The sequence below is a fragment of the Pseudorca crassidens genome, chromosome X (assembly GCF_039906515.1).
Source record: "Pseudorca crassidens isolate mPseCra1 chromosome X, mPseCra1.hap1, whole genome shotgun sequence".
Classification (NCBI taxonomy): Eukaryota; Metazoa; Chordata; class Mammalia; order Artiodactyla; family Delphinidae; genus Pseudorca; species Pseudorca crassidens.
Window position 1 is genome coordinate 126,269,806 of NC_090317.1, and position 22,369 is coordinate 126,292,174.

At 40.9% G+C, this 22,369-nt stretch overlaps 1 protein-coding gene across 13 annotated transcripts in view; it reads left to right on the plus strand.

Moving 5' to 3' along the window:
• Positions 1-22,369, plus strand: part of ARHGAP6 (Rho GTPase activating protein 6) — a 493,459-nt gene that overhangs the window by 427,326 nt on the left and 43,764 nt on the right. For all 13 annotated transcript variants that reach the window (XR_010940145.1, XM_067724620.1, XM_067724631.1 and 10 more), the window contains 3 exons: positions 10,168-10,239; positions 16,861-17,117; positions 19,354-19,549. Coding sequence is in view for 12 of the 13 variants with exons in the window: in XM_067724620.1 (XP_067580721.1) it covers positions 10,168-10,239; positions 16,861-17,117; positions 19,354-19,549 (525 nt within the window). In the remaining variant the exon portion in view is untranslated. The remainder of the gene's footprint in view (positions 1-10,167; positions 10,240-16,860; positions 17,118-19,353; positions 19,550-22,369) is intronic.

The window sequence follows — 22,369 nt, forward strand, 5'->3', positions numbered from 1 at the left end:
ACCTAAATACGAATGTCCACACGTACGACTCAGTGGGTTTTTAATATGCACGGACCATGTACCCGACAACCAGATCAAGACAGTGAGCATTCCCAGTATTCTAGGAAGCTTCTTCTTGGCCCCTTGCAGGCAAGAGCCGTGCCCCCAAAGTAACCCTGACTCTTCCATCTATCACCAAAAACAAGTCTTTCTTTGGACAATATTTTTTATCATCGTTATCTCTAGAATCAACTTAATGTGGAACATACTGTTTAATAACCTGTATTCTCTGAATCTGATCCGATCTGATTAAAATTAGGACTTGTGTACTTCAGTGGTCCTGGGTTCTCTTTGGAACCAACCCCAAAACTTCCATTTGACTTCTGGCCATGGACAGTGCTGACAATTCCTCATGGCGTGCCTTGCCCTGTGCTGTTTACTTGGAGGGAGACAAAAGCCTAGGAGACATGGTGCTACCCTCAGAGAGCTTGTCGTCTAGGTAGAGAAACCTACAAGCCTTAAACTGGAACACTAGCTGACAGCGAGTGAGGCCGTGAAAAGCCTTGTCCTAGGGGAGCAAGCTAATGTTTTCTTGTTGTCAGCCCTCCTGGAGACCCTGTTTGGTACTGGCCTCCCCCAAGATGGCCAGATTAACCGCACTCCATAACGATGATTCCTTTGCTTTGTGGTCACTCGCATGCGGAAGGCTTGCTGTCTTGCCATCTGCTATTGTGTCGTGTATGTCTGTGGGCTTTCCCATCTAGGATGTGGTCTCCCGCAGGCACGTGGAGGGCAGTCCTCAAGGGCTTGTTCCAAGATGGCTTTGATCAGGACGTGCGACCCCAGTTTTCTCTACAGGTCTCTGTAGTCCGTAAGACAGTGCCCACTCTGAGAGCAGTTAGTAAGCATACACTCATCACTATTTGCATTATAAAAACATTGCAAAAAAAAAAAAAACATTGCTGTGCAGTGTGGACAGTTAGGAAGCTTGAATTTCTTTAAAAGATGGAATGGCCCTTAACCCACTTACTGGCATCCGAGCAACTGGTTGAACACAAAATATTCTGTATGGTTGCAAGCACATAATATGGCAGTCCCTTGAGCAGGTTCTCTATGCTCTATGGAAACAAAAGACATTCTTCAAAAACTGGAGACTCAATCAACAAACCACTGATCGATCACAGGGGAGAAGAGGAGTGACTAGTTTTATTGCACAGCTCTGGTCATTTTTCCTGAGGATTTTACTTGATTTATTTTCTTTTTTTTATTTTCCTGAGGATTTTAAATGAGAAAATGGCTAAAGCAGTGCCTCCTTACACATTATTGCACATCATCCATCATTTTGTCTAGTTGCCTATTAATAACTTTCACCTCTATCTAATTAAGTGAAAGTATAATATTTGTTGTAAATAGCTAAGCATTTTTTATGATAGACCAATATTCACAAAGATCATATTTTTCCTATAAGGAGGCTTCAAGATATTGTTTAGAGTTTTGGAGTTTGAAATACATAGTATCCTTGTGGAACTATGGAAACTCTCTTACTGGTGGGAGTATAAATTAGGAAAACTACTTGGAAAGCAGTTCATTGTTACCTCCTAAAAGCCTAGGATTACATACACACTGACCTGGATGTGCACCTTCTACATATATATCCTAGGACAGTGGTTCTCAGACTTTAGTGTGAACCAGAATCCCCTGGAGGGCTCAATGGGCCCCAACCCCAGAGTTCCTGATTCAGTAGGTCTGGGGTGGGACCATAGAATCCCCATCTCTAACGAGTTCCCAAGTAATACTGATGCTACTAGTGCTAGAACCACACTTTAAGAACTGCTGTCTCGGAGAGATTTTTGTACATAAGAAGACATGAACAAAAACATTGTTCCTAATAGTCCCAAGCTAGAAACAACTCAAATTTCCATCAGCAGTTCAGTGGGAAAATTAACTGTGGTATATTCATTCAAGAAAACACTGAATAGCAATCACCTACAGCCACCTGCCTCAACAGGGTGTATTTTAGGAAGTGTTGATGAATGAAATAAATGAGGCAAGAAAGAATACCTACAGTATGATTCCATCTCTATGAATTTGATAAAAGCAATTATATTCTTTATAAATGCATATATAGATGGTAAAACTATAAAGGAAAGCAGATAATTGATACTGCAAAAGTCAGTCCAGAGATTACCAGGGGTGACAGGAAGGGAGGCGTACAGAGGACTCCTCAGGTGCTAGCTGTAGTCTACATCCGAACTTGGCCGTTGGTTATGTGAGAGTTGACTTCTTCATTAATACTTACACCGTACATTTATATTTATACAGATCTACATATATCATACATCCGCTAGTTAAAAAAAAAAAAGTTTAAAAAATTGTTCTACTGTATCTTAAAAGAAAATGTCTCCTGGCTTCCCTGGTGGCGCAGTGGTTGAGAGTCCACCTACCGATGCAAGGGACACAGGTTCGTGCCCCGGTCCGGGAAGCTCCCACATGCCGCGGTGCGGCTGGGCCCGTGAGCCATGGCTGCCGAGCCTGCGCGTCCGGAGCCCGTGCTCCGCAACGGGAGAGGCCACAGCGGTGAGAGGCCCGCGTACCGCAAAAAAAAAAAGAAAAAAAGAAAATGTCTCCTATCCTACGTGTATTCTGGTTCTTTGACAACTTGTTTGAAATTTAGGATCTGTCCACTGGTTATGACAAATAAATCCCTTAAGCTTTCCTTTTCTTTCCAGTTTCTATTTTTTAATTAAAAAAATTTTTTTAACATCTTTATTGGAGTATAATGGCTTTACAATGGTGTGTTAGTTTCTGCTGTACAACAAAGTGAATCAGCTCTACATATACATATATCCCCACATCTCCTCCCTCTTGCGTCTCCCTCCCACCCTCCCTATCCCACCATTCTAGGTGGTCACGAAGCACCGAGCTGATCTCCCTGTGCTATGCGGCTGCTTCCCACTAGCTATCTATTTTACGTTTGGTAGTGTATATATGTCCATGCCACTGTCTCACTTTGTCACAGCTTACCCTTCCCCCTCCCTGTGTCCTCAAGTCCATTCTCTAGTAGGTCTGTGTCTTTATTCCCGTCTTGCCCCTAAATTCTTCATGACATTTTTTTTTTAAGATTCCATTTATATGTGTTAGCATATGGTATTTGTTTTTCTCTTTCTGACTTACTTCACAGACTCTAGGTCCATCCACCTCACTACAAATAACTCAATTTCATTTCTTTTTATGGCTGAGAAATATTCCATTGTATATATGTGCCACATCTTCTTTATCCCTTCATCTGTCGATGAACACTTAGGTTGCTTCCATGTCCTGGCTATTGTAAATAGTGCTGCAATGAACACTGGGGTGCATGTGTCTTTTTGAATTATGGTTTTCTCAGGGTATATGCCCAGTAGTGGGAATGCTGAGTCATATGGTAATTCTATTTTTAGTTTTCTAAGGAACCTCCATAGTGGCTGTATCAATTTACATTCCCACCAACAGTACAAGAGGGTTCCCTTTTCTCCACACCCTCTCCAGCATTTATTTTTTGTAGATTTTTTGATGGTGGCCATTCTGACTGGTGTGAAGTGATGCCTCATTGTAGTTTTGATGTGCATTTCTCTAATGATGAGTGATGTTAGCATCCTTTCATGTGTTTGTGGGCAATCTGTATATCTTCTTTGGAGAAATGTCTATTTAGGTCTTCTGCCCATTTTGGGATTGGGTTGTTTGTTTTTTTTGATATTGAGCTGCATGAGCTGCTTGTAAATTTTGGAGATTAATCCTTTGTCAGGTGCTCCATTTGCAAATATTTTCTCCCATTCTGAGAGTTGTCTTTTCGTCTTGTTTATTGTTTCTTTTGCTGTGCAAAAGCTTTTAAGTTTCTTTATGTCCCATTTGTCTATTTTTGTTTTTATTTCCATTACTCTAGGAGGTGGGTCAAAAAGGATCTTGCTGTGATTTATGTCATAGTGTTCTGCTTATGTTTTTCTCTAAGAGTTTTATAGTTAACATTTAGGTCTTTAATCCATTTTGAGTTTATTTTTGTGTATGGTGTTAGGGAGTGTTCTAATTTCATTCTTTTACATGTAGCTGTCCAGTTTTCCCAGCAACACTTATTGAAGAGGTTGTCTTTCCTCCATTGTATATTCTTGCCTCCTTTGTCAAAGATAAGGTGACTATATGTGTGTGGGTTTCTCTCTGGGCTTTCTTTCCTGTTCCATTGATCTCTATTTCTGTTTTTGTGCCAGTACCATACTGCCTTGATTACTGTAGCTTTGTAGTATAGTCTGAAGTCAAGGAGGCTGAGTCATCCAGCTGTTTTTCTTTCTCAAGATTGCTTTGGCTATTCGGGCTCTTTTGTGTTTCCATACAAATTGTGAAATTTTTTGCTCTAGTTCTGTGAAGAATGCCATTGGTGGTTTAATAGGGATTTCATTGAATCTGTAGATTGCTTTGGGTAGTATAGTCATTTTCACAATGTTGATTCTTTCAATCCAAGAACACAGTATATCTCTCCATCTGTTTGTATTAACTTTAATTTATTTCATCAGTGTATTACAGTTTTCTGCATACAGGTCTTTTGTCTCCTTAAGTAGTTTTCTTCCTAGGTATTTTATTCTTTTTGTTGCAGTGGTAAATGGGAGTGTTTCCTTAATTTCTCTTTCAGATTTTTCGTCATAGTGTATAGGAATGAAAGAGATTTCTGTGCATTAATTTTGTATCCTGCTACTTTACCAAATTCATTGATTAGCTCTAGTAGTTTTCTGGTAGCATCTTTAGGATTTTCTATGTATAGTATCATATCATCTGCAAACAGTGACAGTTTTACTTCTTCTTTTCCAATGTGGATTCCTTTTATTTCTTTTTCTTCTCTGATTGCTGTGGCTAAAACTTCCAAAACTATGTTGAATAACAGTGGTGAGAGTGGGCAGCCTGTCTTGTTCCTGATCTTAGAGGAAATGGTTTCAGTTTTTCACCATTGAGAGCGATGTTGGGTTCGTCATATATGGCCTTTATTATGCTGAGGTAAGTTCCCTCTGTGCCTACTTCCTGGAGGGTTTTTATCATAAATGGGTGTTGAATTTTGTCCAAAGCTTTTTCTGCATCTATTGACATGATCATATGGTTTTTCTTCTTCAATTTGTTAACATGCTGTATCACGTTGATTGATTTGCATATATTGAAGAATCCTTGCATTCCTGGAATAAACCCCACTTGATCATGGTGTATGATCCTTTTAATGTGCTTTTGGATTCTGTTTGCTAGTATTTTGTTGAGGATTTTTGCATCTGTGTTCATCAGTGATATTGGCCTGTGGTTTTCTTTCTTTGTGGCATCTTTGGCTGGTTTTGGTATCAGGGTGATGGTGGCCTTGTAGAATGAGTTTGGGAGTGTTGCTCCCTCTGCTATATTTTGGAAGAGTTTGAGAAGGATAGGTGTTAGCTCTTCTCTAAATGTTTGATAGAATTCGCCTGTGAAGCCATCTGGTCCTGGGCTTTTGTTTGTTGGAAGATTTTTAATCACAGTCTCAATTTCAGTGCTTGTGATTGGTCTGTTCATATTTTCTATTTCTTCCTGATTCAGTCTCGGCAGGTTGTGCATTTCTAAGAATTTGTCAATTTCTTCCAGGTTGTCCATTTTATTGGCATAGAGTTGCTTGTAGTAATCCCTCATGATCTTTTTTATTTCTGCAGTGTCAGTTGTTACCTCTCCTTTTTCATTTCTAATTCTATTGATTTGAGTCTTCTCCCTTTTTTTCTTGATGAGTCTGGCTAATGGTTTATCAATTTTGTTTATCTTCTCAAAGAATTAGCTTTTAGTTTTATTGATCTTTGCTATCATTTCCTTCATTTCTTTTTCATTTATTTCTGATCTACTCTTTATGATTTCTTTCCTTCCGCTAACTTTGGGAGTTTTTTGTTCTTCTTTCTCCAATTGCTTTAGGTGTAAGGTTAGGTTGTTTCTTTGAGATGTTTCTTGTTTCTTGAGGTAAGATTGTATTGCTATAAACTTCCCTCTTAGAACTACTTTTGCTTCAACCCATAGGTTTTGGGTCATCGTGTTTTCATTGTCATTTGTTTCTAGGTATTTTTTGATTTCCTCTTTGATTTCTTCAGTGATCTCGTGGTTATTTAGTAGTGTATTGTTTAGCTTCCATGTGTTTGTATTTTTTACAGATTTTTTCCTGTAATTGATATCTAGTCTCATAGCTTTGTGGTCGGAAAAGATACTTGATACTATTTCAATTTTCTTGAATTTACCAAGGCTAGATTTGTGACCCAAGATATGATCTATCCTGGAGAATGTTCCATGAGCACTTGAGAAGAAAGTGTATTCTGTTGTTTGGGGATGGAATGTCCCATAAATATCAATTAAGTTCATCTTGTTTAATGTATCATTTAAAGCTTGTGTTTCCTTATTTTCATTTTGGATGACCTGTCCATTGGTGAAAGTGGGGTGTTAAAGTGCCCTACTATGATTGTGTTACTGTCCATTTCCCCTTTTATGGCTGTTAGCATTTGCCTTATGTATTGAGGTGCTCCTATGTTGGGTGCATAAATATTTACAATTGTTATATCTTCTTCTTGGATCGATCCCTTGATCATTCTGTGGTGTCCTTCTTTGTCTCTTGTAATAGTCTTTATTTTAAAGTCTATTTTGTCTGTTGTGAGAATTGCTACTCCAGCTTTCTTTTGATTTCCATTTGCATGGAATATCTTTTTCCATCCCCTCACTTTCAGTCTGTATGTGTTCCTAGGTCTGAAGTGGGTCTTGTATAGACAGCATACATACGGGTCTTGTTTTTGTATCCATTCAGCCAGTCTGTGTCTTTTGGTTGGAGCATTTAATCCATTTGCATTTAACGTAGTTATCAATATGTATGTTCCTATTACCATTTTCTTAATTGTTTGGGGTTTGTTATTGCAGGTCTTTTCCTTCTCTTGTGTTTCCTGCCTAGAGAAGTTTCTTTAGCATTTGTTGTAAAGCTGGTTTGGTGGTGCTGAATTCTCTTAGCTTTTGCTTGTCTGTAAAGATTTTAATTTCTCCACCAAATCTGAATGCGATCCTTGCTGGGTAGAGTAGTCTTGGTTGTAGGTTTTTCCCCTTCATCACTTTAAATATGTCCTGCCATTCCCTTCTGGCTTGCAGAGTTTCTGCTGAAAGATCAGCTGTTAACATTATGGGGATTCTCTTGTCTGTTATTTGTTGTTTTACTCTTGCTGCTTGTAATATTTTTTCTTTGTATTTAGTTTCTGATAGTTTGATTAATATGTGTCTTGGCATGTTTCTCCTTGGATTTATCCTGTGTGTGACTCTCTGTGCTTCCTGGACTTGATTATTTCCTTTCCCATATTAGGGAAGTTTTCACCTATAATCTCTTCAAATATTTTCTCAGTCGCTTTCTTTTTCTCTTCTTCTTCTGGGGCCCCTATAATTTGAATGTTGGTATGTTTAATGTCGTCCCAGAGGTCTCTGAGACTGTCCTCAATTCTTTTCATTCTTTTTTCTTTATTCTGCTCTGTGGTAGTTATTTCCACTGTTTTATCTTCCAGGTCTCTTATACGTTCTTCTGCCTCAGTTATTCTGCTACTGATTCCTTCTAGAGAATTTTAAATTTCATTTATTGTGTTGTTCATCATTGTTTGTTTGCTCTTTAGTTCTTCTAGGTCCTTGTTAAATGTTTCTTGTATTTTCTCCATTCTATTTCCAAGATTTTGGATCATCTTTACAATCATTACTCTGAATTCTTTGTCAGGTAGACTGCCTATTTCCTCTTCATTTGTTTGGTCTGATGGGTTTTTACCTTGCTCCTTCATCTGCTGGGTGTTTTTCTGTCTTCTCATTTTGCTTATCTTACTGTGTTTGGGGTCTCCTTTTCACAGGCTGCAGGTTCATAGTTCCCGTTGTTTTTGGTGTCTGCCCCACAGTGGCTAAGGCTGGTTCAGTGGGTTGTGTAGGCTTCCTGGTGGAGGGGAGTAGTGCCTGTTTTATGGTTTCTGGTGGGCAGGACTGTGTCCAGTGGTGTGTTTTGGGGTGTCTGTGGCCTTATTATGATTTTAGGCAGCCTCTCTGCTAATGGGTGGGGTTGTGTTCCTGTCTTGCTAGTTGTTTGGCATGGGGTGTCCAGCACTGGAGCTTGCTGGCCGTTGGGTGGAGCTGGGTCTTAGTGTTGAGATGGAGATCTCTGGGAGAGCTTTCGCCATTTGATATTATGTGGAGCCGGGAGGTCTCCGGTGGCTGAGACCGGTCCTGAACTCGGCTCTCCCACCTCAGAGGCTCAGGCCTGACACCCGCCTGGAGCCCCAAGACCCTGTCAGCCACACGGCCAGGTACGTGGGGAGTTTCTTGCCTTTTGGGAAGTCTGAGGTCTTCTGCCAGCGTTCAGTCGGTGTTCTGTAGGAGCTGTTCCACATGTAGATGTATTTCTGATGTATTTGTGGGGAGGAAGCTGATCTCCACATCTTACTCCTCCACCGTCTTGATGGTCTCCCCCACCGCACTTAAGCTTTAATATATGGTTTAGTTATTCTTCTGCGTCAACTAAATATTAAAATGAAGGAATGATAGAATTTTTTGAAGAAATATGATCTTGTTATAGTCAGATATATTTGTTTATATGAACTAGTGATGAACAAAGTATTACAAAGTAAAACACCCGTCAGTCCTATCTGAAGAACAGATTAGAATCTTGTGCAGTTAGTATGTTTAATGTCTGTCTGTATGTAACAAGCCACGTAAGGCCCTATGGTGAGATCATCGTTTAGACACTGAAGATAAGAACGTACACATGATGTAAGAGACTGACGGCTCTTTGCCACATCACAACGGATTTACATAATTTTCATCTATACAAATCTCACGACTGCAAGAGTGAAGACTCTTATGAACGATTTCCATTTCATGGGAGGAGAATCACGTTAAAAATATTGCTTTGCTTTTTGAAAGGAAGGAGGGATTGAGTGTGCCTTTTGATTACGTTGTGATGTCTTTTGCCTCCAAAAATTCAGAGAGGAGGCGTTGGGAATGTCTGCAGCCCCATGAGGATCCCAGGAACCCTCATTTCTGTTGAAGAATGCTTAGTCTGTCTTTTCCTGATGATCAGAGCCTTGCCTTTAAGTTTTATCGGGCTGAATCTCTTTCTTTACTACACTTTTAAGTGTATCTTATGAAAAAAGCCAATTCTGAATCCCCCGTTTACACATAAGTTTCCTTGCAGCATGGGCTGCATTTCTCCTGATTGGTAGCGGTGTGGGTTCCCGAGTTGCGCTTCCCACACATTAAGTTGACAGCTGCGTTATTCCAAAACACATCCTTGCAATGATGGCTGCCAGTATTTTACGATGATATCCTAGGAATTCATTTGCAGCTGGTTACTGATATGAGGGGTATCTATATTATTTGGTGAGTTAACCAGTTAAGTACATTTGTTGCAAGTGCAAGATGCTAAGAGGATAAATGCCTTACTTATTCTAGTAAAAAATTAGAAACAACCCAAATGTCCATCAGTGGGGGGGGGGGGTTAATTAAATTATGGTAGAGGCATACTATGGAATATTATGAAACCCCCCAAAAGAAAGTAGATCTGAATTTATGGACTGTGTCAGGCTCCCCATTAAACACTTTATATGCATTGTTTTATTTAATTCTCACAACAGCTCCACGAAATTCCCATTTTACAGATGAGGACCCTGAGACTTGTGCTAAGTCACATAATGAGTAAATGGTGCAGCAGTAATTAGGTTTGAGTTCTGTGGACCCCGAATTCATTTCCTTATCCAGTCACACTCTGCTGGCTCATGACTATCAAAGCCGTATGTATTGTTGGCTCCCCTCTCATGGAGATTTTACTCGAGATGACATTGGTTTGCGTGAACATGAAGAATAGGAAGAGACTCATATAAGAGAAAAAGCAAACATATCTGAGTGTCAAAACTAAATGACTTCTGAAGGAGGTAAGTCTCCCGTACTTCCCGTGATTGAAACACAATTTAAGGGCAATACACCAAGATTCTGGTTGTGTGTGCAAATCGAGGTCGAGGATTTTCAGGTATTTTCAGGGCCGTTACTCTGTTTAAAATGCCAAATTCTGAGTAAAGTGAGAAGTCATGCTTTTGCTCAGATGTAGTTATTCATAATGTAAAATGTCAGTTATATGCTTGTTTTTACAACTTTTCATTCTTTTAATATTTACAGATGGACAAAAGCGAAAGAAATCTTTGAGAAAGAAACTGGATTCACTAGGGAAGGAGAAAAACAAAGACAGAGGTAAAGGACAGAATGAACTAAAGCAAATGCATCTCCCGTGGAGCCTAATGGTTGAATTTGGTGGGGTTTTTGAATTGCATTGAGTTATGTGGTTCAGCTCTATTATGTAAACTGGATTTCTACGATGGAATGTCATTGAAGGCTGTTGGAGTGGCCCTGTACTGAACTGATGAGTTCAACTGGTTTGAGCAAAAAGTGATTTCTGCCAAACTTGTGGTTCCAATTATGATGCTAGCCAATCAGCAATGCATAAGGAAAACCAGGTTGAGCAGCCATGGATAGCATCTCTAACGCTAACCAGCTGTCTGGCAAATCCAGATAGTTAGGCAGGGCTAGTTGAATGAGAAGGAGTTTGGATTCCGCCACCATGACTACTGGAAATAAACAGTCTCACCCTCATGGCTACTGAAGATGGGACATTCTCAGCATTGTAATGTTAGATCACAGCACGCTTCTTTTTTTGGCCTGTGTACAGTTTTGGGAATTGTTGACTCTCTTCATACTGTCCCCTTCTGTATCTATTTAGGAAACTGATAGCTTAGCCACTCTTTCAGAGATATTTGTGGTCATTTTTAACTAATATTCATTGAGCCTGCATAATGGACACCTGGGCCTCATTAACCCAGTACATCTTTCTGTGGCTTGTTTCTATGGTTTCATATGAAGTGACTGCCGAATGGTGTGGTCATGTGAATGTATTTCCATTTTATATGACATAGGGAACGCGTGTAGAGTCAGGAAAGCCATATATCTCACCTTGGAGTTCTTTTATCTAATGATCGAATTTCTGCTTGAAAAGTAATGAAAGGCAATGAAACTGAAGGTATAAAAATAAATGCTTTGTGATAAGTATTAGACAAGACCGAGACACACCGTTGATCCGAGACTCTCCACCCATATCTTGAACTGTGCCTAAAGGGTCATGACATCTGGTTCTTGGACTAAAAAGAGATTAAAGAATTCTAAAGAATGGAAAGCCAATGTTTTACTTCCCTTAGAGCATGATTTCTCAACCTTGGGACTATTGACATTTTAGACTGGATAATTATTTTTCGTGGAGGCTGTCCTGTACATTGTCTGAGATATTTAATAGCATCCCTGGTCTCTACCACTAGATGCCAGTAGCACCGCCCCCAACCAAAATATCTCCAGGCATTTCAAATGTTTACCTCAAACTGAAGAAAAGGACATGAAAATGGCAGTGATCCCTACCCCTGACTACATAGCAGGATAATTTTTGAAACCTTTAAACATTCCAGTGCCCAGACCCCCACCCCAGAAAATCTGATCCCGTTGGTCTGTAGGGGAGCTGAGCATGAGTAATGTTATAAACTACTAATGTGCACCTTCTAAGAAGAGAACTCTGGTCCATACTAACCAGTATACTCCCCAGGGCACCTTCTACCACAGGAGAGTCTACTGCTGGCATAATGAATGCAAAAGACATTAACTCTTGTCCAGATACCTATTCTTGTCTGATAAATTGTATTGTATTTAATTGGTTCATGTGTTCTTACCCTTATTTTTTAAAGGAACGTTAGTAGCCAGCGTAGCTTTATTAAACTAGAGTTTTTACTCAGTCTGTTCCTGCCACGGACCATCTTTATCTCGTGAGATTAGAGGATTCGTGAGAATTCTCAGTGTTTATAGAGTTATTAAAGGGATCGTTCAGACTGATAGTAGCAATGTGTTATCGTTAAAGTTGTTTATTCTAGGATCAAGATAATGGTACTAGGATCTGGACACTCACGTTGTAGACTCGAGGTGATTCTTCAGAAGTGCCCATTCCGGCTAAACTAAGCACAATGAACATTTTTTGCAGATGTTTGAATTCCCTCAACAGAGGGAGATGTATGTGTGCTCGCTTATGTAAGAAAACAGCAGGAAGTGAGGGTAGGGCAGGAAGGGCCAGGGGAAGTAATCAACCACTATGCACTGGACTATTACACATTTTAGACCAAATCATATTTATGTATTGTATAGGCTCAGTGAAAACTTGGCAGTGTTCTGTAGGGTTGCACAGGGGTGCTGGCTGGGAAAAGGAAGGCAGGTCCTGGTGGTTCCAAAGAAAAAACACATCACCCATCCAACTAAGGAGAAAAATACCAGGATTTATGGCAAAAGAGATATTTTTAAAATATAGCTTTGATCGTTAAAAAGGTGACGTCCTAGGCTTAAGTGAAACTTCATTACATGGCATCTTTTCTGAACATAAAGTCCTGTGTGTGTCCACGCATCCATTACGTGGATGTCTTGGGAACCGGGGTGTGATGAGGCAGTGTGCAGGTCTCGCATGGTTGTGATCATTTCACATTGTTCTCTTCCGTTGGAATATTAGCATTGGGGTTCATAACAGCTGCACATGTGAAAAATGACAATCATTTGAATCCAAGAGTAAAAGAAGGAAAACAGGAAATTCTAGATGACTTCTTGGGTTGGGTCATCTAAAAATAAATAGGAGCAGCTTTTTAGAATCGAATCGCTCTCCCAATAAAGCGGTTCATTAAGTGTTTGATGTGCTGCTATATTAATTGATTCAATCAGAATGAATCATGGCCTGTGTTTTATTTAATTGCCTTAACATAATATACAGCAGATCATGTGACACTTCTGTGTCCCTCCTGCCACTTAAGCAGTGCCCATATGACTTTTGATTTCCATACAGAAAGTAATTCAGGATTGATGCTGGTTCAGAAAACGTATTTTCGTACAGAATAGTTCCAAGGTTCTTCATTTCTCTTAGTTAAATTACTTGGCATCCAAAAAGTATTTTTTAAACTTTCAGAACTTCAGAATATTTCTTTCTTGTGTCAAAAAGAATCACTCTTGGGGAAAGGTTTTAAAATGGCTACTTTGTGCCAGTTATTGTGGTTCCTAATCAGAGCACAAGGGAAGTAGGTTTTACTGTGGCCTAAGTCTGAGAGCTAGGTCCCCTGTCTACAGGATAGTTTCAGATGATGAAGTGTTTATCAACATAAACTCTGCTGATAGTTCAGGTCTAGCACCTTTCTTTGTGCCGAAATTACATCATGCCATGTTTTATTGTTCCGCACTGTCTAAATGGGTTAATAGATGTGAGTTGTGAAGTAGCACTACGTAGGAATAGTTGATACAACTTTGTTTTGTGCCATGTTAAATAACAGTAGAAACATCAAGTAGCAATTATCACTCTTTAGAAATTCTCAAAGAAAATGTATTGAGTGCTGTTACTGGAGATGAGAGAAACAGGGGGAGTGTGATTCCAGGGAGGAATAGGAGGGGCCACCTCGCACAGGACTGGGTGGGCCGCAGCACAACTTCCGCTCTGCATGCTAAGAGCACTGAGACGCCATCAGAGTGAATTAAGGATGGGGTGGCTTAATGGTGTCTTTAAATGGATTGCCACACTGCAGTGTAAGACATGAGCTTGGGGTGGGAGGGTGAGACCACGGTGGAGGAAGGAAGCCTGATTCCAGGGGCCAAATCACTTCTGCTGAGGATAGGTCCAGGATGGGACCGAGGGAGCTGGTGAAAAAGGTAGCTTGCAGGAAAAAGTGAGAGGAGAGGAGAAAGTCAAGGAGATGTGAGGACAGAACCAGATGGGTCATTTGGGTAGACATCCACGTCTCCCGGGATGATGGTAGACGGGGGTTCTGACGGTGATGATAGAAGATAGCAGTGAGCATGGGGGCAGGGGAGCTTGCAGTGGCCCCAGGTTTCTGCCACACAGCAGGAGGGAGAGGATCTGGAAGCTGAAGCACAGCTGAGCGACCAGCACACCACCTCCTGGCCCTGAGGGTCATGGGGAGGGAGCAGAGACAGCCTCTACCAATGAGGACAGCAGGGGATGCAGTCTCCTTAGTAAACACATACTATAGATTAGAACACGATACACACAGTCCCTGGGCCCAGAACACTGAGTCTTGGGTAATATTTTTATGGTTTGAAAAACCCATTATCAAATTTATTAGCTGCTATCAACACAGAGTCTGTAGGTTCCCTTCTCCTCCCCAACAGAAGAGCTTTGAACCCACAGATAAGCATGTGTGCCCAACACTTTATTTACACAGAAAGGAGGGTTTTGCTCAACAGCCTTGGGCCGAGTCCTCAGTTTCACAATACCCATATTTTGAGAAGCAATCACATTCAAGGAACCCTGCCTAGAATTTTCCAGGGCCTAGACACTGTGACACAAGTTTAGAGCATAGAGAGAGCTGTCTCCTTTCTGAAGCTTGTGAGAGAGTTCTCTGGAGAAAGCAACGCGAAACTAAAGAGACGAGATCAAAACACTACCACTGAAAGAATAAATAAACTCAGCCAGGAAAGAAAGCCTGTTAGAGAAAAGCAGAAGTAAGAAAAGAAATAGAAGAGTCATTTGGGGAGAATGACTTCATGTATTCCATCTGTTTAATTTCTATTCAGTTATTCCAATTTACAAGTAGAGCGGCAGACTTCTAGATATTAAAAATGACAGATACCAAAGGAAACCATCTTGCTTCTTTTTTCCAAGGATATTAGAGATCTCTAGCCGAGTCTGGTTGGTTTCCTTTATGTGGAAAAAATGTCTAGGAGAGGAATCAATAGTCCTCATGTCACATTAAATCCGTGCTATGAGTATGCCTGCTTGAGCAGACGCAGGTCACTTGATACATTTATCAGTGTCCTTTCTGCTATCATTACCCACCAATAGTTTTTATATATTCCAAGTAGCTATCAGCCTTGCCATACGCATGTTCCTAGATTTGCCCCAAGCTTTTTGAAGGAAGACTATTTGATTATTCCCATAGACAAGATAGCACTGATTTACACAATAAACCCTGAGGTGTCCCCTTTGGTTTCTGATTTTGCTAGTAGTGGAAATGACCTTTTATCAGTAGTGAGTATTGGATCTTGCTACACTGTCCACATTGATCCCTCAAAACAAATGGCTGAATTGTTTTTTGCATTCACGTATGCCGACTAGTTCACAAACTTATAGAGGATGATAAGCATCCTCTGAAAAATCCCGAAATGCTGAAGTTTTGATTTTTCACTTCAAAATGAATTGCATGTTTTGATAGAACAAGAGGTTCAGGCTTTTCAAGTGCCATTTCTTTTTCTTTTTTTCTTTTGCGGTACGCGGGCCTCTCACTGCTGTGGCCTCTCCCGTCGCGGAGCACAGGCTCCGGACGCGCAGGCTCAGCGGCCATGGCTCACGGGCCCAGTCGCTCCACGGCATGTGGGATCTTCCCGGACCGGGGCGCGAACCCGTGTCCCCTGCATCGGCAGGCGGGCTCTCAACCACTGCGCCACCAGGGAAGCCCTCAAGTGCCATTTCTGCTTTTAATGCAGACTTGACCGTTAGCCCCGGGATGTTCAAAATGTTGCCGTGGATCAAAGAGGAAAACCTTTTAGGGCCTCTTTCCACCTGATTTAATGTTAGCATTTTCAACCTCAGAATTGTTTTCCCTTGCTCATTCTGGTTTATTCATAAGGGTTATAAAAACAAGGGAGAGGCTAGACTCCAGTTTTCTGCTGCTAGGAGACGTAATTTTTAGTCTCAAAGAAATAATGCATTTAATATAATTATTGATGCTTTCAGCATGAATTTAAAATATTACGAATAAAATGCTTGGCCCTAAGGATCAGCGTGCTTACAATGTGCGTGTATACAAGTGGATTTACTCTAGAGATGCAGAATGCAATTGTGTATACATCTCCAAATAAAGCCGTAGGTTTCTGCATTATGCTCCTTCCCCCAAATTGTCCTTACTAGAGGATTTAATAAATTATATTCTGGGCTCTTCACCGGATATCTAGTGGTGAGAATCCACTTCTTCATGTGGCCTGGAGAATGGCTTGAGTATAGATCATGAGCGTGACAGCCCTAACCCAGCAATTGGAGGCAGCATGTGGGAACAAAGAACACAAAGAAAAAAAGAACAAACTTATTCCCAAGCTGCTCCTCTGTCTCTTGAGTTGTCATTTCACATGTTGGAAGCTCTTTGACTGGGAACCTCAGAGTGTAGCCACTTACCTGAATTTCAGTAAATTTTGGCATCTCTCTCTTACACAGATGATAGACACAACTGCAATTATTTACGTATCTGATTCTCCAGTCCCCACCTCACCCCACACTCTGAACCCTTCAAGAGCGAGGACTGGACCTTCTGTAAGCTTTGTACTCCTCACTGCATACCTTGACACGGCACACAGTAGGTATTAGTAAGTGACAGTTGAATGACTGTATACGCACAGAGTCTTCTCAGGCCTTGTAAGCTTTGGGGGCTCTTGAGACATCAATCAAAGACACATTTTGTAAAACCGTTTACTCACGAGGATGAAGTATTATGTTCATCCTATCAAAAAATGTCACCCTTCTCTATAAAGTTATTTCCTTTCAACATACTTGAGATACGTCGAGAAAAACTCGAGGCTTAGATTTTTAAAACCCATGCTCTTTATACATCCTAGCTTTCTTTATTGAGATAGAAACGTCAGCCACTCTGACAAACTCAACAGTCATCTCCGTATATTGATGGATGAATCAGTTCTTCAGAAAACAGTCGTTGGAATTTGTCTGCCCTTTGATCTGCAACATGACTGAGAGTCTCCCCTGGTGCAGTCTTTCTCTGAAAGTGAATGTTTGGTTTTTGATTCCAGAGTTCATCCCACAGGCGTTTGGAATGCCCTTATCCCAAGTCATCGCAAACGACCGGGCCTATAAACTCAAGCAGGACTCGCAGAGGGGCGAGCAGAAGGATGCCTCCGATTTTGTGGCTTCCCTCCTCCCATTTGGAAATAAAAGACAAAACAAAGAACTCTCAAGCAGTAACTCATCTCTCAGCTCCACCTCGGAAACACCAAATGAGTCAACGTCCCCCAGTACCCCGGAGCCGGCTCCTCGGGCCAGGAGGAGGGTGAGTTAACCAGTGTTTGCTCTGACCCCGATGTCAGGACAACGGAAGAGTTCTAAGGTTATTCTCTGAGTCTTGGCTCATGTGAAAACTGGAAATGCAGTTTGTGTCCAGGTATCTGTCAACAACCCCATTCAGGGAGAATTTGCACCGGCCCCAAGGCACCTGGCACACCCCTCACAGCCTTTCCCTGACCTCTTTCAAAGATATTGGGTGCCTCTCCTTGCTTACCCGTGATATCCAGAACATTCTACAACATCACCACTGATCCTACTCTAGTGTAACCTTCTGTTGTGGTACCAGAATTTCCCATGAGACTTTGAGGCTCGAGGGCAGGGCCAGGTGTCTTTGTTAATCTCTTCATCTCATCCAAGAACTATGCCTGGCCGAGTGAACTTGCTGCTGGTCTTCATAAGCAATGAGATTTTTTTCTACCAACGGAACATGGCTTTTTTCTCAAACGTAACTGTAGAAACACGCACACACACACACATGTCCTCTTTCAAATCAATACTGTAATAATATGGTACCATTTATTAAGTGAGTACTATGTTCCAGGCAGTGTGCTATTATTTGGCATTTCAAATTTCAATCCAGGAAAGCTGAGTTTCCAGGCAAATTGGTTGGTGATTAGCTTAGTCAGGTGATTAGCATGTCTGAAACTTCCTAGGTCACTGGGAGATCTCTCCTTTGCCTTTCACCTGAAGCCCCAAATCTTTGCCACCTCCAGCCATTGACTACTGCCCTAGTTAAAACCTGAGGCACGGGCTTCCCTGGTGGCGCAGTGGTTGAGAGTCCGCCTGCCGATGCAGGGGACGCGGGTTCGTGCCCCGGTCCGGGAGGATCCCACATGCCGTGGAGCGGCTGGGCCCGTGAGCCATGGCCGCTGAGCCTGCGCGTCCGGAGCCTGTGCTCCGCAACGGGAGAGGCCGCAGCAGTGAGAGGCCCGCGTACCGCAAAAAAAACACACCAAAAAACCAAAACCCTGAGGCACTTCCCAGTTAAAATCTGCAGTTCTCAATCAGCCTCCAACATTTAGAACCTCTCCAAGACTCAGGGGCACCTGAGCCACCCACCACTGTTTTCAGGGATTCACCGTGTGTAAAGCTAAGTTGGCATATTCAGACCCCCATCACTTTCTCTACCTTACAGACAAGAGAATTGTTCTTCCAATCCTGGCACAGTCTCTCAGACTGTTTATATAAGCCTATGTGGCAATGACACCAAAATGCCACATATGAGCTTTCTGAGAATCTAGAGCCCAGGCAATGGGCGTCCCAAATGCCCTCCCCTCTGGCCAGGCCTTGCTAGCAGCCAACTTCTTCCTCTATGCTTCAGCAAAGGGTGGGTGGCCATACAGGCATGAGTGGTGCCCTGCAGCCTTACCCTCAGCCTTTTACCATTCCTAGAGTGCCAGCCCTCCTTCCACCTGTCATTACCTCATCTCTTGGCTGGGGGCTTTCTCCGATGGCCAGAGGCGCCCACCCATAGAGACGACGGGCTGCGAGTAGCAAGGCGTTAATGTCACCTCCCCACCCCTACCAGAAGTTGTCTTTAATCAATGACTCTTGAGACTCGTGGTATAAATACCCCCAACTCCCTTACTCCTTAGCAGGAATAGCTCTGGGGTGCATGGTCTACACGGTCTCCCAGGTCCCCAGGGCAGTTGGGCTCCAGCGGCCCACAGGCTTGTCACAGGCCTGGTGATGCCCCCTTCATTAGCTGCATTCACTTCCCTTTCTCATTTCCCTACTTCCCTACAGCTGTCTCCTGGGACTATTCCCCTAATAAAGTTCATTGTGTCACGTCTTGGGGAAAACTAAACTAAGACTGTTTATGGAATCCTCCTATTTTAAAATCTACTTTCGAGAGTTGAATTATTCTTTTTTTTTCACAAGAGTTCTCTGACTTTACCTCATTCGTCAAGTATGTGATTTTTTTCTTGTTTCAAGGAATGAAGTGGTTGGGTCAAAATATTTTAATTGTATGTTTGCCATCTCTTGTCTTCCATTTGGAAGAAGTTGTCTATTGTTGAAATTGTAACTGTCATTACCTTACCCTATGCTGTGGAGGTTTCCTAACCTTTTTTCCTTTGAAAATACAAACCGCACAATTAAACAGTATTATTTCGAGTGTGATTAGTGGTCATGGGCAAAAGGATTTATTGGATGGCATTGGGGGAAGCAGTTTTTATTTTCTCCATGTGCACTCTGTGTTCATGTCTGTGTATAATTTGCAGGGTGCAATGTCAGTGGATTCTATCACCGATCTTGACGACAATCAGTCTCGACTGCTAGAAGCGTTACAGCTCTCCTTGCCTGCCGAAGCTCAAAGCAAAAAAGAAAAAGCCAGAGATAAGAAACTCAGTCTGAATCCCATTTACAGACAGGTCCCCAGGCTGGTGGACAGCTGCTGTCAACATCTAGAAAAACATGGTAAGCAAAATTGTTTGCCAGCAGTCAAGTACTGAAGACTTTCATGTATTCGGGCATCATTCATTCAAGCACCCGATTCCAATTCTATGTTCATTTGATCAGGCTCTAGGCCAAAATTTCCTTTGCAAAGAAAATTTACAAACATGAACGTTTGCTTATCCCCAGTAGGGCTGAACCAGATTTGGGGCGGCGCGAATCCACCTGATGGTATTCAGGCTCCGCAGCCCTAAAGAGTCCTCAGAAGTGACCCTGGAGATCAAGGAATTGAGGGGAGGGCAAGGTCTGTTGGGCTGGGGCTATCCTCAGGACCCCCTGCAAAGAAAGCAGGGCCACTTTCATCTTTTTTATACATTGAGGTTCCACAAGGCTTCCTTTAAAAAATAATAGTCCAGCTTCTTACAGAAAAAAAACAGATTAGAGAACCATTCCTTAAGTGAATAGAAAATACATAGTTTTGGACAATAGGTTTCTTTCTATATTGCTCTTTGCATTTTTGTGGAAAGCTGTCCACTTAAGATTTCTTCATCGTGACCGTTTTGGAAACTCAGTTCCACTTAATACGCTGACTTTACAGCTCTTTAAAATTTTTGCGGAACTTTAGACTTTTGGCTCATCAAACAGCCATGTCTACGATCTGAATTTGTTTGCTATAATGTTAGCATGCGTTCTATGGACGTGAGAAGAGTTTATAATTGCTTCTTTTTTCCAGTTTTATTGAGAAATAATTGACATACATGACTGTAATTGCTTTTTTACTATAAAAGTAATATACACATCATAATAGAGAAAAAAAAAGAGACAGAAAAGCAAATTCTGAGGCTATCATATAGATATAACTACTCTTGACATTCTCATCTATTTCTTTCTAATAAAAGTGGGACTTTATAAAAATGACTAGGATATGTCCAGGTCTCTTAATCAATTCATTATATATGGAAATCACTAGATATCATATGGGTGACTTAATATAAGTAATATGTATTGAAACTTTGTTTATACAAAATTTCAATATGTATATGTATGAGTGTACATTCTTATCTGTCTCTTCTCCTTGGAAAGTAAACAGGACATCAATAAAAATATCTTAGACATTTTGAATTCCCAATACTTAGTATCATGATAACACAATGTAAATGTTTCAATCAGTATTACTTGAACAGAATTATTTTTCAAAATAGCTTAGCAACTAGAGTTCTTTAGTTGCTTTTAGCACCTAAAGAATTTACATGAATATTTAAATTCAGCCTAAACTTTACTACGAGGTAGAAAAAGCGACTCATACTTTTATAATTATAATTTTTCCCTATAGAGAATGTAGAGAGTGAACTGTAGCGCTATAAAGAATTCTAAACGAGAAAATTCTACTCTAACCATGCAAAAATGCAGTGCCAGGTTGAGTAACTGCTTTTGTGAAAGAAGACTTGGCATGTCTTTGTATTTTCTTTTTGAAAATAAATTTTCATGAATTATAATTTGTAAAATAACATTTCCTTTAAGATTACTAAAAAACAGGGAAGTTCACTTTTTTGGGGGGGTGCGGGGGAAATAGTTACAATGCAGTTTAGGGCCTAAAGGAAAGAAGATAACCTACATGATCTTTCAAGGCCCTGATTCTGTTCTGAGTTTCCATGATGTTTAGACCAAATGGCTCTGGAAAAATAAGAGATAGTTTCAAATTCAAACAGATACTAATCTTGGTCACTTTAAACCAGTGATAAAAGAGCAAATTTCAAAAACAATTCTTTTGTAAGACTTCATTTGCCAGTGTTTGAAATGGGTAGCAGAGAGTTTGATTCACTTTAGCTTCATAGACATTTGTCAAAGACCTTTTCATTCTCTCCCAAATTGGTCTTGGACACACACACACAAAAACAAAACAGAGAGAGAGAGAGAAACAAACAAAAACAATTGGTCCTGGACAGTTATCTTGACTCCATCTATATATTCGTGTACGCCACCCTTCCTCACTTTTACTTCACCCAAATGCCTTCTCCACTATTAGGCCAAAATTCCTTTAAGCATCCTTAATTTCCCCGAAGCACACATTTCAAACAAAAAAAACGACCAAAAAAAAAAAAAAACCCAGACAATATAACAAAGAGTCCAACTCTCTTCTACTTAAAGGATGTAGGCTGATTTTAGGGTGGGGCCGCCTCCTTATTATGCCTGCCCTCATTACTTGAATTCCCTAAGCCTGAGATTCAGGTGCCCTGGTTCTAGTTTCCATTTCAGCTTCTGACAAAAAGGAGAGAAAGGCGATCATATCCATTTCTGGCACAGGGTACAGCAAAGTCACATTTCTTTGCCAGATCTATGCCTTTTTTGATGGACACCTGTTTTTAACAGTGACTGTCTCAAGTCAAGGTTACTGGATGCCTAGATTGTATCTTCTCTTTGAGGAAAATGACTCTAAGGCTTATGTCAGAGAATGGCATTGGCTGTCTGAAGGCTGTCATCTGCTCAACCTAAAATTAATTAATTAATTAATTTAAAAAACTTAAAACAGGTTATAATCAATTGATACATAGAAATTATAGCAATCAGTCACTAGCTAGTTATTTTTGGAATCACAGTCACTTTTACTGAGTGGAAAAATACTATAATTTAGGAAATAGTGACACAGAAATGGGCATTTTTGAACAGAATGGAGGACTTCAGGCAAAGGAATAGTCCCACCTGGGAAGAAAGTGCCCTTATGTGATATCTCACTTATGTAGAAATTTCAGCCACTTGGAAACCATCGGACCAACAAGAAAATAAATGCAGCCAAAATTAAAATTGCTAAGACCTCCTATTATATTACAGTTTTCTGTTTTGCAC